Raw genomic sequence first — 15,434 nt, forward strand, 5'->3', positions numbered from 1 at the left:
GCCCATGAGGCCCGCGGCTCACAAAGAAATGGTGTGGACTTAACGTTGTTTGGCCCATCATTTTGATAGGTCAGCCCGACCGGACCCATCAAACTCAAAGCCCGTGTGGACTAACCTGAATGGGCTAACCCGACTCGTATTGACAGCTCTAAATTCAAGATAGATAACCACATAATACCATAAATTAGATTGGATCCTATATACAAGCTACTACATACTATCACAAATATTCACTTATTCAAAAATTTTGAGGTTGAAGTTGTGTTTAATCAAATAGTTTTGCAAATCAAATTTTGTTATAAATGCATTCCTGAAAGATACGAAATACAATTTAAATGCCATTATTTTTATAAAAAAATAAAATTTAGGGTAAATCTGAAAATGAAAAATATAGTGGCAGCGAAAATACAGCTTTAGGTGTTCTCCAAATTTCCAAACAACTTTAAGTTGGTGTAAGCCAATAAAAATTAAGTCATAGGAGTGGTATGGGAGGGCCAATGGTGGGCAAGGAAGGTAGAAGATAAATAAAGTGGAACCCATAGAAAGCACTTGCCAATTAGTAGAGACTCTCACACAAGTATGATAATGGGCACAAAAAAGACCTCTATTTAAGGAGTATACCAACAAAAAGAAAAATGATATTATTTTCTACAAATGACACCCAATATTCTATATCTACCAAAACCTCAAGGATGCACTAAAAGGATGAACAAAATCCTTTTCTGTTCCATCAAGCGCTCTCCTATTTCTCTCTGAATACGACCCATAAGGGCTAGTGGACCAACATCTCACACCCCATGTCCTCTCTTCCTTCTAGTACAAAACTAGCTATGCAGTACTTCTCTTACTGTGCCTGAGATCACCCATTGTATATGATTTAACTTTCATGTTACAATCCTAGTTGAAAACTACTCGGTTCTTGGACGTTTTGACTGTTTTTGCTCCATCCAATCACGGCATTCTTTAGCAGTACCAGAGGGATGTGCGAGCTGCCACTCCAGTAATTTTTGTTGCTGCAGAGGAAAATTAAACGATAAGTAAATACTCCATACTCCATACTCCACACCAACTGTCGGCTAGGAAGAGAGCATTATTGGCATACCCATTCTCTCACAACTGGCCCTCCATTTTTCATCTCCAAAATGTCAATAATTTCCTTTCCATTAACTAGTGGTTTCAATTCCCAAACCTTCTCCAGACCTGGAATTTAAGTAGGATAAAAAGATATTTTTGAAAAGATAGGTTACAAAGATTCACAACTGCATTAAATATGTGGTTTCAACAAAATGAAATATGCATCGGACATGATGCATGATGTTAATATTCTAAGTATTAATGTCTAGTGGAGCATTGGAGTTGCACTCCATGATAACCCATCATTCACTAAAGAACATGCCAACCCAAGGCATGTCTTAACTTTATATTGAAACAGAAATACAAAGTGGGAAAGTGAGAAAGGACTTGGGATATGGGATAGAAACAAAGGAATTTGTACACGGCTAGGTAATTTTTATTTTTTATGGCTGGCTTTGAGGGGAGAAGTGGAGCAACACTAAGGCAAGTGTTTAAGGGGGGACAGAGCAATGAGACAGGAGCGACTTAGTAAGAAAATAAAAATTAGGAGGTAAACCATGTCGCCGGGCCCGGAACAGCCTCACTCTTCCTTGTGTTGCTCAGAAGCTATGTGAGATGATCAATTCGTTCTGCTTCACAATTGCAAGAGGAACACAAAAGCTAGAAGCACAGAGGACAGATGGGAATACCTAATGTTCTTACTGCATTCTCCACTTCCTTAAATATTCCATTTCTCTTGTCCAGTTCAAAGTTATCATTTGAGAAACTGGTAGACACAATGTCAACAGGATATAACTGCATAGATAGAAGAAGAGCAACGCGCCAAAATTCTTTAATTTCTCGGAGTAGGAAGCCTGTTTGTTAACAAACATTGACCATCAGTTTACAAACATTAACTGCATAGATAGAAGAAGAGCACTTGTCTTGTAGAAGAAAGATATTGTTACCAGTCAATATTCTAAGTTTTGAAGCAATTGGAACCTCAATGGTATCTCTTTTCCAATCAACTTCAAGAACCTGGATATCTTCTTTTGAAACAAGTAATGGAATTAAGGTGACAAACTTCTTAGTTATAGCATGCAAGCTTATGACCTGCAAATGGATCATAATTTGGTGAACATCACATTTCTTGTGGTAGAGAGTGACAAGAAAAACTAGGCTTAATGTTCAAGGTTCGATAAATGCATGAAACAGTCACATCAAGAATCACTCACTGTTTCCGCATCAATGGCCTTCAACTTGAGAGAATTGCGAAAAATATAATTGACCACTGGAATCTGATAATGTCAGCAAAAGTTAGTATTTATTGAAAAAAAGCGCAAATCCTCAACATGTGTAGACATTATTAAGTTCACATTATTAAGTTCACAGAAAGAGGTTACAACTACATAAAAATTAGCATCTTTAGGTCGTGATCTTTCTCCTGCTTAAAAACAAAATGTCCACTAACCCAATCATAAGCAAAACACACTAGATGGAATAGAATCATAAGAACTGTCCACGTCACATAAAAGATGCAGAGTGGAATCGATCGATGCAAATTAACTGCTTGCATGGACTTCTTGATGGTCCAGAGTTTACCTTTTTGGCTTTGTTATCTCTATAAACGGTCTCTCTGAATGGCAAAAATAAAGCAGCATACAGGCAAAGTCTCCTTTGATCATCCTAGGAACAGAAATAGATATGACAAGGTCATCAAAATCAATTTTATCACTAATCACAGAAAAATTAAGAGAATGAGACACTCTCGCTCTCGCTCTCGCTCTCAGAGACACACACAAAAAGAAAAACACTCAGGATATGCACAACCAAACATTCCTTTATAAGGTGAGGAGAAGAGGAGGTAACTGTCAAAAACATGAGACGAGAAGTTAAAAGAACATAACTGTCAAAAATATGAGACGAGAAGTTAAAAGAACGACCCTTATACTAATGAACAGGACATAAATATATCGAGACCCTCTGTAGGCGTAGAATCTTGAATAGGATATACAACTCGTAAGGCTTTTCATTCATATTACCAGGTTGTAATTTCATACACAGATAACATGTTCAGGCAGAATCACGATGATGAAGCAACACTCACAGAAAATGACGAGCGTCCAATTAGGTTCAAAAGCTTCCAAACTGAATCCAAGCAAGCAACACACAGCCTGTAAAAGTCGTAAGTGATTAACATGTAAGAGGCAATGGCCATTAAAGATCACGAATTAAAAATATATATATCAAAAACCAGTACATCCACAGTAGATAGAATTTTGATTTCATCATAATGGAATTAGCAATTCAACAAAATGAAACACTCTTCTACAAAGACTGATATTTTATCGTGTTCCTTCAGCATTCTGTGGGTCCTAGGAACATTCAAAATCTTATTTCAACTAACCACAGAAAGTTTTGTTGAAAGAGTTGAAACTTGGTGGAACTTGTTTGTCTACACTGGAAAACTTGACTACATATTAGCTTGCAAACTCAAAGCCCTCAAAAACAAGCTTAAGGAATGGAGTAACAAAGATCAAGGGAGCCTAAAGATCCAAAGGTCTAAGTTGCTCCGCCAAATGGAAGATGTGAACTTTCTACTAGATAGTAGAGCACTGAATGTTCTCATGGTACAAGAATTGCTTATTAATGAGCAGATTGCATGGAGAAAGAGGTCTAGGACCTTATGGATGAAAGAGAGGGACAAAAATGCTAAGTTCTTTCATCACACTGCCTCTGTGGGTGGGTGGGTGTGGGTGTGGGGGGGTGGGGGGTGGGGGGGTGGGAGGGGGTGGGGGTGGGGGGGGGGGGTGGGTGGGACCATAATGGAGCTTGGCAGAATCAAGGAGGACATTCTCCTTTTACATGAAGTTCTAGACAAAGATAGAATACCAGAGGCCCTCTGGAAATCTTATGAATGGTTCTTCTATGTCAGTGGCAGGAAAGGAATCACTACAAGCTACTTTTGATGAACCAGAGTTTTGAAAAGCGAGAGGCAAAAGAAACCGACAAGGGCTGCGGGAAGTGAAGCGCACGCTTTTTTCAATTAAAGCACTATTTAGTACAAAATTAAAAAATATTAACATGCCTAGATAAATAGCCAAGAACTCAATAGATAACATAATCTCTCAATCCTTAAATTACAACAACAAACCCAGTGTATTCCCGCATAGTGGGGTCTAAGGAAGGTAAAATATACGCAGTTCATACCACTACCACTACCTCCAAAGAAGTAGAGAGGTTGTTTCCGATAGACCCCGGGCTTAGGACAAAAAGACAGTTAATGGAGTCGTAGTACAACATGAAATTAGATGGAATAACAAAAATAAGACACTCACAAAGTAATACTACACACTAACAAACCAAAAGCACACACCTTACCCAAACCCTCCAACTAGAAGTTCCAACCTATGTACACAACCCTACGCCTACTAGTCAGGCTACACCCAAGCGCGCTCCTAACTACTGACTACGACTCACCCGCACGCACTAGCCCTCTAATCTATGCGCGTCCTCCATACCTTCCTATCTAGAGCCATGTCCTAAGTAAGTTGGAATTGCTCTATGTCACATCTAATCACCTCCTTCCAGTAATTCTTTGGCCTACTCCAAAGCCAATCTCTCACACCTACGAACTGGGGCATCAGTGCCCCTCCTCACCACATGCCCATACCATCTCAAACTCACTTCCCGCATCTTGTCCTCCACCGAAGCCACTCTCACCTTCTCCCGAATAGTCTCATTTGTAACTCTATCCCCCTAGTAAGTCCACACATCCAACACATCATCCTCATTTTCACCACCTTCAACTTTTGGAGGGGAGTTTTTTGACTGGCCAACACTCCGCTCCATACAGCATAGTCGGACGGACTGTCACTCTTTAGAATTTGCCTTTAAGATTGGGAGGCACCTTCTTATCACACAAAACTCCTGAGGCGAGCCTCCATTTCATCCATCCTACCCCAATACGGTGAGAGACATCCTCGTCAATCTCTCCATTCCCCTGAATCATAGATCCAAGATACTTAAAACTATCCCTCTTACAAACAACCTAGGAATCCATCTTCACTACCACCTTGTCCTTCTGCTTCAAGTCATTAAACTTGCATTTCAAGTACTCCGTCTTAATCCTACTCAACCTGAACCCTTTAGACTCAGGGTTTGTCTCCAAACCTCAAATTTATCATTAACCCCCCCCCCCCCCAAGCGCGTCTCAGCAATCAAAACTACATCATTCGCAAAAAGTATATACCAAAGCACCTCCTTAAATATGTCGCATCAACATACCCATCACCAAGGCGAATAAAAACGAACTAAGAGTTGATCCCCGGTGCAACCCTGTCAAGACAGAGAAATGCTCTGAATCTCCTCCCACCGTCCTCACCCGAGTCTTGGCTCCATCATACATGTCCTTAATCAATTTGATGTATGCCACCGGGACCCCTCTCACCCCCAAGCATCTCCAAAGAACCTTCCTAGGAACTCTATCATACATCTTCTCCAGGTCTATGAACACCATGTATAAGTCCCTCTTCCTCTCCCTATATTGCTCCACTCGTCTCCGCACAAGGTGAATTGCCTCTGTCATCGAGCGACCGGGCATAAATCCCAACGAATTCTCAAAAATAAACATGATCCTCCTCAACCTCCTTCTCCCAAATCTTCATAGTGTGACTCAACAACTCCATCTCCCAGCCTCGGGCATCTTCGTAGTCTTGAAAATGATGTTAAACAATTCAGTCAGCCATCTGAAACCTGCCCCGCCAATATACTTCCACAATTCCACCGAAATCTCGTCAAGCCCCATTGCCCTACCCCATCACATCCTGCAAATAGCCCCTCTGACCTTCTCAACCTTAAAACGTCTACAATATCTAAAATCATGACACTTTGAGTGCTCCAACTCCCTTAACACAATGCCTCTGTCCCCCTCATCATTAAAGAATCGATAAAAATATGACTATTATTTTCTCTTAATGTGAACATCCTCCAACAATACTCTGTCATCCTCACCCTTAATGCACTTCACTTGGTCGAGGTCATGGCCCTATCGCTACCTAGCCTTAGCAAGCCTATACAACCTCTTTTCCCTGCCTCTCTCCTCTAATCCTGCATAAAAGCTTTCAAACGATGTTATCTTAGAAACCGTAGCTGCTAACTTAGCCTCCTTCCTAGCTAACTTGTACTCCTCTCTGTTCACCCTCTGCTCCTCTTCATCCTTACTCTCAACCAACTTAGCATAAGTCACCTTCTCAGTCTCCACCTTCTTCTTAACTGCTCCATTCCACCAATCTCCTTGATGCAACTGGCAACCCTATCCCACATACTATCCACATCCCCCCTACACTCCCACACCATCATTCCCGCCACCTTCTCCCCTATCTTCGGCGCACTAACCGGAGTCAAGCCAACCCACTTAGTTCGGGGTCGACCCTCCCCACCCCTTCCCTTCTTGCCCTTCTTGAAAACGAAGTCCATCACAAGAAACCTATGCTGGGTCGAAAAATTCACCCGGAAAGACTTTACAGTCCCTACACATCGCTCTATCCCTGTTCCTAAGCAACAAAAAGCCAATCTGAGTCATAACTATCACGCTTCCAAAAAAGTGATCCTCCTTCGGAAAGCTCGAATTCACTACCACCAACCCAAAGCCCTCGCAAAATCCAAAAGAACAGCTCTCTTCATTCCTATCCCCGAAACCAAAGCATCCATGCAGATCGCCATAACCTCTCGATAATGACCCGATATGCCCATTGTAAGCCCCTCCTATGACAATCTTCTCAAAGCTAGGCACACCTCTCACCACCTCGTCCAAAACCTTCCAAAATCTCTTCTTCTCCTCCTCGTCCAAGCCCACCTGTGGCGCACAAGCGTTGCAAATGTTCAAGAGTAAACCCTCTAATGACCAACTTAATTGTCATCGACCTATCGCCTACCCTCTTAACCTCCACTACCTGCCCTCTAAGCTCTTGTCTACTAAATTTCTACACCATTCCTATGTCTCACTTCCTGAGTACCAAAATTTGTACCCATCCACATCCCTATCCTTAGAAACTACCTACTTGGTCTCCTGGACACACGCAATATTGATACTCCTCATTCTTAGAATCCTCACGAGCTCTATGGACTTACTACCCTAAAGGTCCTATGTTCACCTATCCTCTCTCGCATCACACTTACCTCTACAACCCCATACCCCATACCTCATACCCCAAACCTGGCCCAACACCAAACCCTGACCCCACCCCCAACTTCCCTCTTCCCCCACCACCAAAACAAACCCCAGCCCCACCTCTGACATGACCCTAGCCTTCCATCAACCACCAAAGCCACTACTAAACAACAACAATAGATACAGGGGCCATACACAACGCACACTATACGGTCAAATACCTAGAACAACAAACAATAGCCACCGATACAAGAAAGCAGACAGCCAAACAAATTAAAAAGAATTCAAGAGACAAGAAATAGTGAGATAAAATAAAGATCAAAGGTTGGAAGTCATCGGGATATGCTTATAGATCAAGTGCTCTTCTCCTTCTTGCTTTGTCGGATTCCGGCAAATTGTAGAAATTGGTCGCCGGAATATTGTCGACGGAGCTTCGCCGGAAGGTCACCAAATCAAACATGGTCTGGAGATCGCCAAGCTTAGTGAAAACAAAACCTTTAATTTTGGACCCGCCGAAGTGACCACCGATTGTCGTCGGATCAACCCGACTCTCGCTTGTGGCCGGTGCGGCTCATTGACTACCATCACGGGAGTCGAGACAGCAAAAGCCCGAACTCGTCGGTGAGAGAAATGGAAAGGGCAAAAGGGAAATAGAGAAAGGGGGAAAAAGAGAAAGACACCATAGCGAAAGAGAGAGAGCGTGTATACTTACCTATTGCCGGTGTTACTAAGCCGTCAGCATCGGCAAAGTAGACACGGTCACGTCAAATAAGACGTTAAAGACATTTGTGAGAAGGAGAGCTCAAGAGAGAGAGAGAGAGACGTTAGAGAGAGGTCCCCCTCTATTCTACAAGCAAAAATGTTCCGTTGTTGAGACTTGAACCCGGGTCTCTCGGGTGAGAGCCGAGTATCCTAACATATTAAGCAAATGCATAAAGAAATAGAATTTAATACAAAAGAAAACCAAACAGGGAAAAGTGAAAACAAAGCCAGAACACAAATAGCAAAAAACGTTTAATAAAAACAGAGGGAAGAAAACAAACAGAGTATTTCAGCCTAAAGCAAATCAAGGCAAAAAAACAGAGTATTTAGTACTAGATGTGACCTTAGCAATTTCAAAAAAAAAAAAAATCCTACCAACAAAGAAACAGAGAGACGAAGAAGAAGAGAAAAGCTTACCTTGATGGAAGTCGCAATCACACACGTTTTTGAAGTTAAAGAAAATGTTTTCAAAAGAAGTCCGGCAGTAACACTAGCTTTTTTAATCAGGATTTTTTATATGTATATATTAAAAAATAAAACTAGTAGTACAAAAGCAACTGTTTGTAGCTTTTACCTACGAACACTTACCGCTTCAGGCCCAAAAGCATGCGCTTTTTCATCACTGAGTTGCCTCAAGGCATTAGAGCGGCATCTTCTCACTTCACTTTAAGAGAGCGCTTTTCACACCACTGGATGAACCGGAATTGCATAACTGCTTGAAAATGTGCTACTAATAGAGCACCTGGTCATGATGGAGACACTAAGAGGTTCTTCAAAAAGTGTTGGGAAGTTCTCGAGATATTTGGAAGCTTTTCACAATCCACAATCAGGGAAATGTTTGAGAAAAGCTTCCATGTCACTTATATAGCTTTGATTCCAAAAAAGATAGGGGCAAATGAGCTAAGAGACTTCACACCAATAAGTTTGATGGTAGTTTCCATAAGCATTTATCTAAGGTTTTGACTTGACGGTTGAAAAGAGTGATGGGTAAATTGGTGCATTCTCAGCAAATGGTCTTCATCAAAGTTAGACAAACTATGGATGTTTTGATAGTAGTTAATGAAGCAGTCTCTGCTCAATATTATCACAGAAGAAGCCTGGCGTTTTGTGTAAACTTGCCATTTAAAAAGCATATGATCATATCAATTGTGAGTTTCTTCTCAGAATCTTAAGGCAAATAGGCTTTGGGGAGGAGTGGATCAAGTGGGTGAAATTTTGTATCCACTATGAAATTTTTTCAGTTCTTATCAATGGAGAACCTGAAGGTTTTTTTAATGCTCATAGAGGGATCAGGCAAGGAGACCCACTATGCTCATAGAGGGATCAGGCAAGGAGACCCACTACCCCCTTTCCTTTTTAGCTATGGAAAGGCTAAGCAATATGATCAAGATTGCCAAATCTAATGAGTGGATTACGGGCTTTGAGGTGGCCAAGACCAGAGATTGCAGTTTGGAGAGTACTCATCTTCAATACGATGATGCTTTGATATTTTGTGGTGCAAAGGAAGAACAACTGAAATACTTCAGAATTATCTTGGTGTTTTTTTAAGGTAACTCAGTACTATTAACGGGAAGGAAAGCCACTTACCCCATTAACTCAGTGCCTAACATGGAGCAATCGACCCAATTTTGAGAGAAGTGGGAACTTTACCCACTATCTATCTTGGAAAGCCTCTTAGAGCAAAATCAAGATCCAAGGAGATATGAGATTATGTTTTGGATAAATGCAAAAAAATTTGTCTGGATTGAAATCAGAGTATCTATCTTTTGGAGGCAGACTTACTCAAATAAATGCAGTCCTTGAGTCCTTCAACAACAACATACCAGTGTATTCCCACAAAGTGAGGTCTGGGGAGCGTAAAGTGTATGCAGTCCATACCACTACCTCAGCTGACAGCCCTTGATGTCCGTCAAACCAACATAATTTTTGTATTTCTGATCCACTCAGGGTTGGTCCAAAGATTGGATAAAATCAGAAGATAAATACTGAGGGAACAAGGACAAAAGAGATTTCCATTTAGTAAAGTGGAAAATCTTGATGAGAAGCAAAAGACAAGGAGGACTTGGCATTAGAAATTTGAATAACCACTGAAATCAAAGTGGTTACGGAGATATTCAAGGAACCACAGACTATTTGGGGAAGTGTTATCAAGAACAAATATGGGGAGCAGGATAACTGGGTTACCAAGGAGGTAAATACCCCAGATGGAGTGAGTCAATGGAGGCCCATCAGAGTTTTATGGCCTTTCATGAAGAGCCATTCTATGATCAGAGTTCACTACGGCAACAAGAACATCTTTAGAAAGGTAAGTGTAAAGGCAATAGGAGTTCTTTTACTGAACTGTATCCAGGACAGTGGCAAAGATGTGGTCCCTTGAGGCTGGGAGCAGTGATTTATAATGATGAGTGATTGGGAGATTTCTAGAAAAGCTGAACTCTACAAACACCTGGAATCCTTCAAAGGAATGCAAGCAATAGACTGTTTGTCGTTGAGACAGGTAATATCAAGGGTCTTTACATGGTGAATGCACGATATAGGATAATGAATTTGCCAAAGCCACAAATCTCAAACTGGTCATGGAAACATATCTGGAGGGTCAAGATACCATACAAGGTTGCTTGTTTCGCATGGTTGTTAGCCAGTAAGGCTGTGTTGACACATGAAAACGTGATAAAAAGAGGAACCTCTTTATGCTCAAGATGTTTTTATGTGGGGATGAAGCTGTGATTGTAGGCCACTTATTCCTACATTGCAGAGTTGCAGATCACCTATCGAAGATTTTTTAAATCCTAGAGTTATCTCTTGGACAATGCCTAGAAAGATTGTTGATACTCTTTGTAGCTAGGAGAAAGCAAGAGTTGGAGCAAGGGACATAAACAATTGGAAGAGTGTTCCTGCCTGTATATGATATATGACCATATGAAAAGAAAGGAATGTCAGATATTTTGAGGATAAAAGCAACACAATACAGAAAATTAGACCCAATTGCAGAGTGTATTCTATCATTGTAAATTTGGTGTGCAAAATCCTATTTTGAACATACAGAGACAAGCCTAGAAGAGTGTTAGGATTGTATTTTCCTATGGAAGATTTTTATCAATTTTAGAGGTGTCTCTTAGACAATGCCTAGCAAGATTGTTGATACACTTTGAGCTAGGAGGAAGCAAGAAATGGAGAAGGGACATTAACAATTGGAAGATTGCTCCTGCCAGTATGTGGTATATGGTGGATCATATGGAAAGAAAGAAATGTCGGATATTTTGAGGATAGAAGCAACACAATACAGAAGATTAAACCAACTTTATAGTGTATTCTATTAATTTGGTGTACAAAGTCCTATTTTTGAAGATACAAAGATGATCCTAGAAGAGTGTTAGGATTGTATTTTCTTTCGTTTTTTTCTTTTTACTTCCCTTGTAAATTGGGGTTCGGTAGTACTGGTCTATGACTCTATAACACAAACTTTGTTACTTGTTTAAGAAAAAAACATGATCAAGCAATCAAGCAAATCGGGTTCTATATTTATGTCTCTAAGGCAAACAAGATCATCCCTTTACTTCTACTACCAACCTTCTCCCTAGACAACAACATCCAGTATAGGCTACAGTGAATGAACTAGGTTGCTGACGTCACCTTTAAGCTTGCTGGATATTTGGTCCATATGAAGAATACAGCAATATACAAATTTTCTTTGTAAGGAGCATCTCAACAACAAGCACACAGCTAATGATTTGTCGAAAATAAAGATGATGAGGAAGACAGTAAACAATACCTATCACATCCATCAGGAATTGATGGCTCGAAATCAGAAGGAAGACTAAATACAGCCCAAAATGATTTCAAGTCAGCAATGTAAGTCATTGCTTTGACTGGTTGATCGCCAGATATCATAAGATCAATCTATAAAATTAAGTGGAATGACGATTAGAAGAAGACAGCGACATTTTGCCATGGGCATTTAAAGATTACTTCTAAGAGACCATCTAGAGCTCAAAATTAATTTCAATCACATATATAACATACTTCTTGTCCTATGCGTTCTCTGCTAATTTTATCAGCAATAGCAACCCTCACATCCTCATCTGCAGCTGCCTTCTTTAGTTCTTCATCTAATATAAACCCAAACCTTGCACCTAAAATCACCAAATCATATGGAGAACGTGAGTGTCATCTAGCTAACAGCACAACAAAGTTCAATGAATAAGGAAAAATGCCACTTGGCAAGAGGACCGTAAGCATAGATGTTCCAACCAACTTTATTGGTTATATTTGACATTTCTATTCAAGAGATATGTATACGCATAAAATATGTAACCTCTTCCATGAGCTGGACTTGAACCAGTTCTAGGAGTAAAAGAATTGCTAACTTCTTACTGGATCAAATCAAGGCTGTCAACGGACCGGAACCGGAACCGCCGGATCGGTTTGACCGGATCCGGAACGGTACCGGAACCTCATTACCGTTTTATATCGCCGGAACCGAAGTTACCGGAACCGGAATACCGGAAAATTCCCCTTGTTCGGACCGGTCCGCTAGCTACTGGTGTGGAACCGGAACGGACCGGAGCGATACCGGAATATCGCCGCTGGTACCAGTTTTTTTTTTTTCTTTTAAGTTTTAATTTAAATTATAACTTAATGAGATTAATATATAAGTTATATATATATATTTTTAACTTATATTATTTATATAATTTATTAACTTTTTTATAATAAGTTTAATATTTTTTTTTCATAATTGCAACAAATAAAAGAGAATTTAAAACAAAATTAGGAGAATAGACGTTATATTTATTCAAATTTCGTACGTTGTACATTTATTACAAGGATATTAAATGTAAATCTAATCTACGCAGCCACCTTCTAGGAAGGGTTCTGTGTGAATTAGATTTCTATTGTAGAATCTTATTAATATCTAAATTGTCTATAATTTTTTTGGCGTAACTTTTCTAATTCTTCGGCGGATAAATCCTCCGGAATTAGTCTATTTCCTTGTTCCTCCATTGCTTCCATTCCATCATCACTATTTTCCTCAAAAATTTCATCTATTTCGTCTTCAATATGGGGCGGTAATTTGGGGAGCCCAAAATTTCTTCGTTCGGTATTGATCCAATCTCTAAATAATACCGAAATCTCCAAACTATCCCTTGCTAACGAATACCAATGATCTCCTATTATAAATCTTCCTGCGCTAAAAGCTTGCTCCGAAGCAACTGAAGAAGCTTGAGCTGATAACAAATCTCGAACCATCCTTGAAAGTTTTGGAAATTGTCTGATCCGGGTCTTCCACCACGATAAAAGTTGTTGTTTTCCAGTTTCATCTCTACGTCTAGAAGTAGGAGGTTCAATCGGCCCAATATTTTGTTCCATAACTTGATACAAGTTATATAAACTCCTAGCTGTAGATACTATGCTAGTAGCACAAGAAGTTTCAATTGATGGCTTTTCATGAAGTCCAATTTCTAAATTGTTGTATAATTTTCTAACCAACATCACTGTACCATGTTCTTTATAAAATGGGTTCAATAAATTAGTTGTTAAAAGAATTTGTGGAATAGGAATATAATATTTTTAAAATTTTTCAATCATAGCTTCAATTGCCTCTTTGTTAGGACATATTTTTTTTATATTCAACAAGTACTTTAGAAATAGCAGTAATAGTTACTAAAACTGAACAAATAGTTGGAGTATATTGAGCAGATACTGTGTTCGTAGCTTGATAAAAAGTTTTCAAAAGTTTACAAAGTTCTTCTACTTCAGTCCAATCATCTTCATCTAGCATTAAATTAACATTCTCATTATAAGAATTATAAACTAATTGTATAGGTTTACGATATATAACAGTAACTTCAAACATTTGAAAAAAAGAATTCCATTTAGTAGGAATTTCCTTTGGAATTTTTCTATATGGAAGGCCACATTGTTCACATTTATGTTTAAATCATCCATTACAGCCTTTTTTTTATTTTTAAACATAGAACTACAAGCAATTCGCATTTTAAGACAACCATTTCCAAACAAATGAATACCATCATGTACTATCAAATTTAAAATATGTGCAGAACATCTAACATGAAAATGATCTTGATACATTAAACATAATCTAGTTTTTAACTCGTCAATAGCTTTCAAATTATTAGAAGCATTATCTAATGTGCATGCCATAGGTTTACCAATAAATCTAAAATATTTCATGCTCTCCGCTATTGTACTAGCTATATACATACCGGTTTTAGACTCATTGACATATTTATAAGCAATAATTCTTTTTTGCATGTTCCAATCGTGATCAATCCAATGAGCCGTGAGAGTAAAATAATCATTACCGACAACACTAGTACCCATATCAGAAATAACAGATATTCTACCATCAAATTTATCAAATAAGCAACGAAGAAAATGACAATGTTCAGCTTGAAATTTAAAAGTATCATTTTTAATTGTATTTCGTGAAAAACCTTTAAAAGAGGGATTATATACTCGTTGAATATAATGAATAAAACCGGGATGCTCAGGAAAACTAAAAGGCAAACCCATAACAGCAACCATTTTCGCTAGTTCTTCTCTATCTACATCTTCACTATATGTCGAGGATGAACTTGCTTCAGCCGAGTTAAACATGTCTAAACGCGTTTGAACCATATTACCTCCAACAAATTCATGTACAAATGTTGTACCATCTTTTTTTGCCTTAGCCTCGTTTTTTAGACGAATAAATTCTTTATTACATCTCATCAAATGCGAAGTTAGCAATCCTGTCCCGCCATTTTTCCCTCAGTCAAATGTTTAAAAACATTCTTGCATTTATTGCAAGTAGCAGTACTTTTTACCCTATCATGCTCCATAAATTTCCAAACTAAAGACCTTTTAGTACGTTTGGTACCTTTGGCCCTAGTAAATTCCGGTAAAGGGGGCAGTTCTTCACCGTGTTCCGGTAATTCCGTAACCGGACTAGTAGGGGTAGGGGTATCACCTAATTCTTGTTCTTCTATATCATCTTCCTCTAGTAAGTCTTCCTCAAAATTATTATAACACCTATTCAGGGCCTCATTATCTAATTCCATACCGATACCAACATCGAAACCATTAGGTTGTGATAATGAAGTTTCATTAAATCTAGGCGGTAATGAACTAGTACTAGCCTTACTTTTTTTATTTCCACGAAAGACCTTACCAAAAATTGCTTTTTTACCAGTACTATTTTTTTCAAAATCCATAATTCAAAATAAAATATTAAAACAAGCAATACAAATACAAATTGATGTTCGTAAATAAATGTAGATATTAAAAATTAAAAATATAGATAATTAACGTAAATAAAAAGAGATTAAAGTTGGAACGAATATACCGAACGTCTGCGTAAAAGCAAACGTATAACAAATGTCGGAATTAAAAGATGATAATTGAAGCTTGTAATATCTTCAAAAAATCTTCAACTCCAACTAAT

General features: G+C 38.9%; 2 protein-coding genes across 5 annotated transcripts in view; both read right to left on the bottom strand.

The window, feature by feature from the left end:
• Window positions 1-583: 583 nt before the first annotated feature.
• LOC107868367 (tRNA nucleotidyltransferase cca2) overlaps window positions 584-15,434 on the bottom strand; it is a 22,332-nt gene continuing 7,481 nt past the window's right edge. For 2 of the 4 annotated variants that reach the window (XM_016715052.2, XM_047403261.1), the window contains exons 7-15: window positions 12,011-12,120; window positions 11,760-11,887; window positions 3,161-3,227; window positions 2,656-2,739; window positions 2,289-2,351; window positions 2,022-2,166; window positions 1,764-1,928; window positions 1,103-1,200; window positions 584-1,013 (exon numbers count right to left, since the gene is read on the bottom strand). In XM_016715052.2, coding sequence (XP_016570538.1) covers window positions 909-1,013; window positions 1,103-1,200; window positions 1,764-1,928; window positions 2,022-2,166; window positions 2,289-2,351; window positions 2,656-2,739; window positions 3,161-3,227; window positions 11,760-11,887; window positions 12,011-12,120 — 965 coding nt within the window. In that variant the 3' untranslated portion in view covers window positions 584-908. The remainder of the gene's footprint in view (window positions 1,014-1,102; window positions 1,201-1,763; window positions 1,929-2,021; window positions 2,167-2,288; window positions 2,352-2,655; window positions 2,740-3,160; window positions 3,228-11,759; window positions 11,888-12,010; window positions 12,121-15,434) is intronic. The other 2 variants (XM_047403262.1, XM_016715063.2) reach the window with 1 other exon arrangement.
• On the bottom strand, window positions 12,727-13,305 carry LOC124891539 (protein RAE1-like; the record flags this gene model as incomplete). Its single annotated transcript, XM_047403263.1, is given in 1 exon segment — window positions 12,727-13,305. A coding segment is annotated over 1 exon segment (410 nt), but the record flags the coding sequence as incomplete, so codon positions are not given.

This window comes from Capsicum annuum, unplaced genomic scaffold (assembly GCF_002878395.1).
Source record: "Capsicum annuum cultivar UCD-10X-F1 unplaced genomic scaffold, UCD10Xv1.1 ctg3701, whole genome shotgun sequence".
In the NCBI taxonomy this organism is placed as follows: Eukaryota; Viridiplantae; Streptophyta; class Magnoliopsida; order Solanales; family Solanaceae; genus Capsicum; species Capsicum annuum.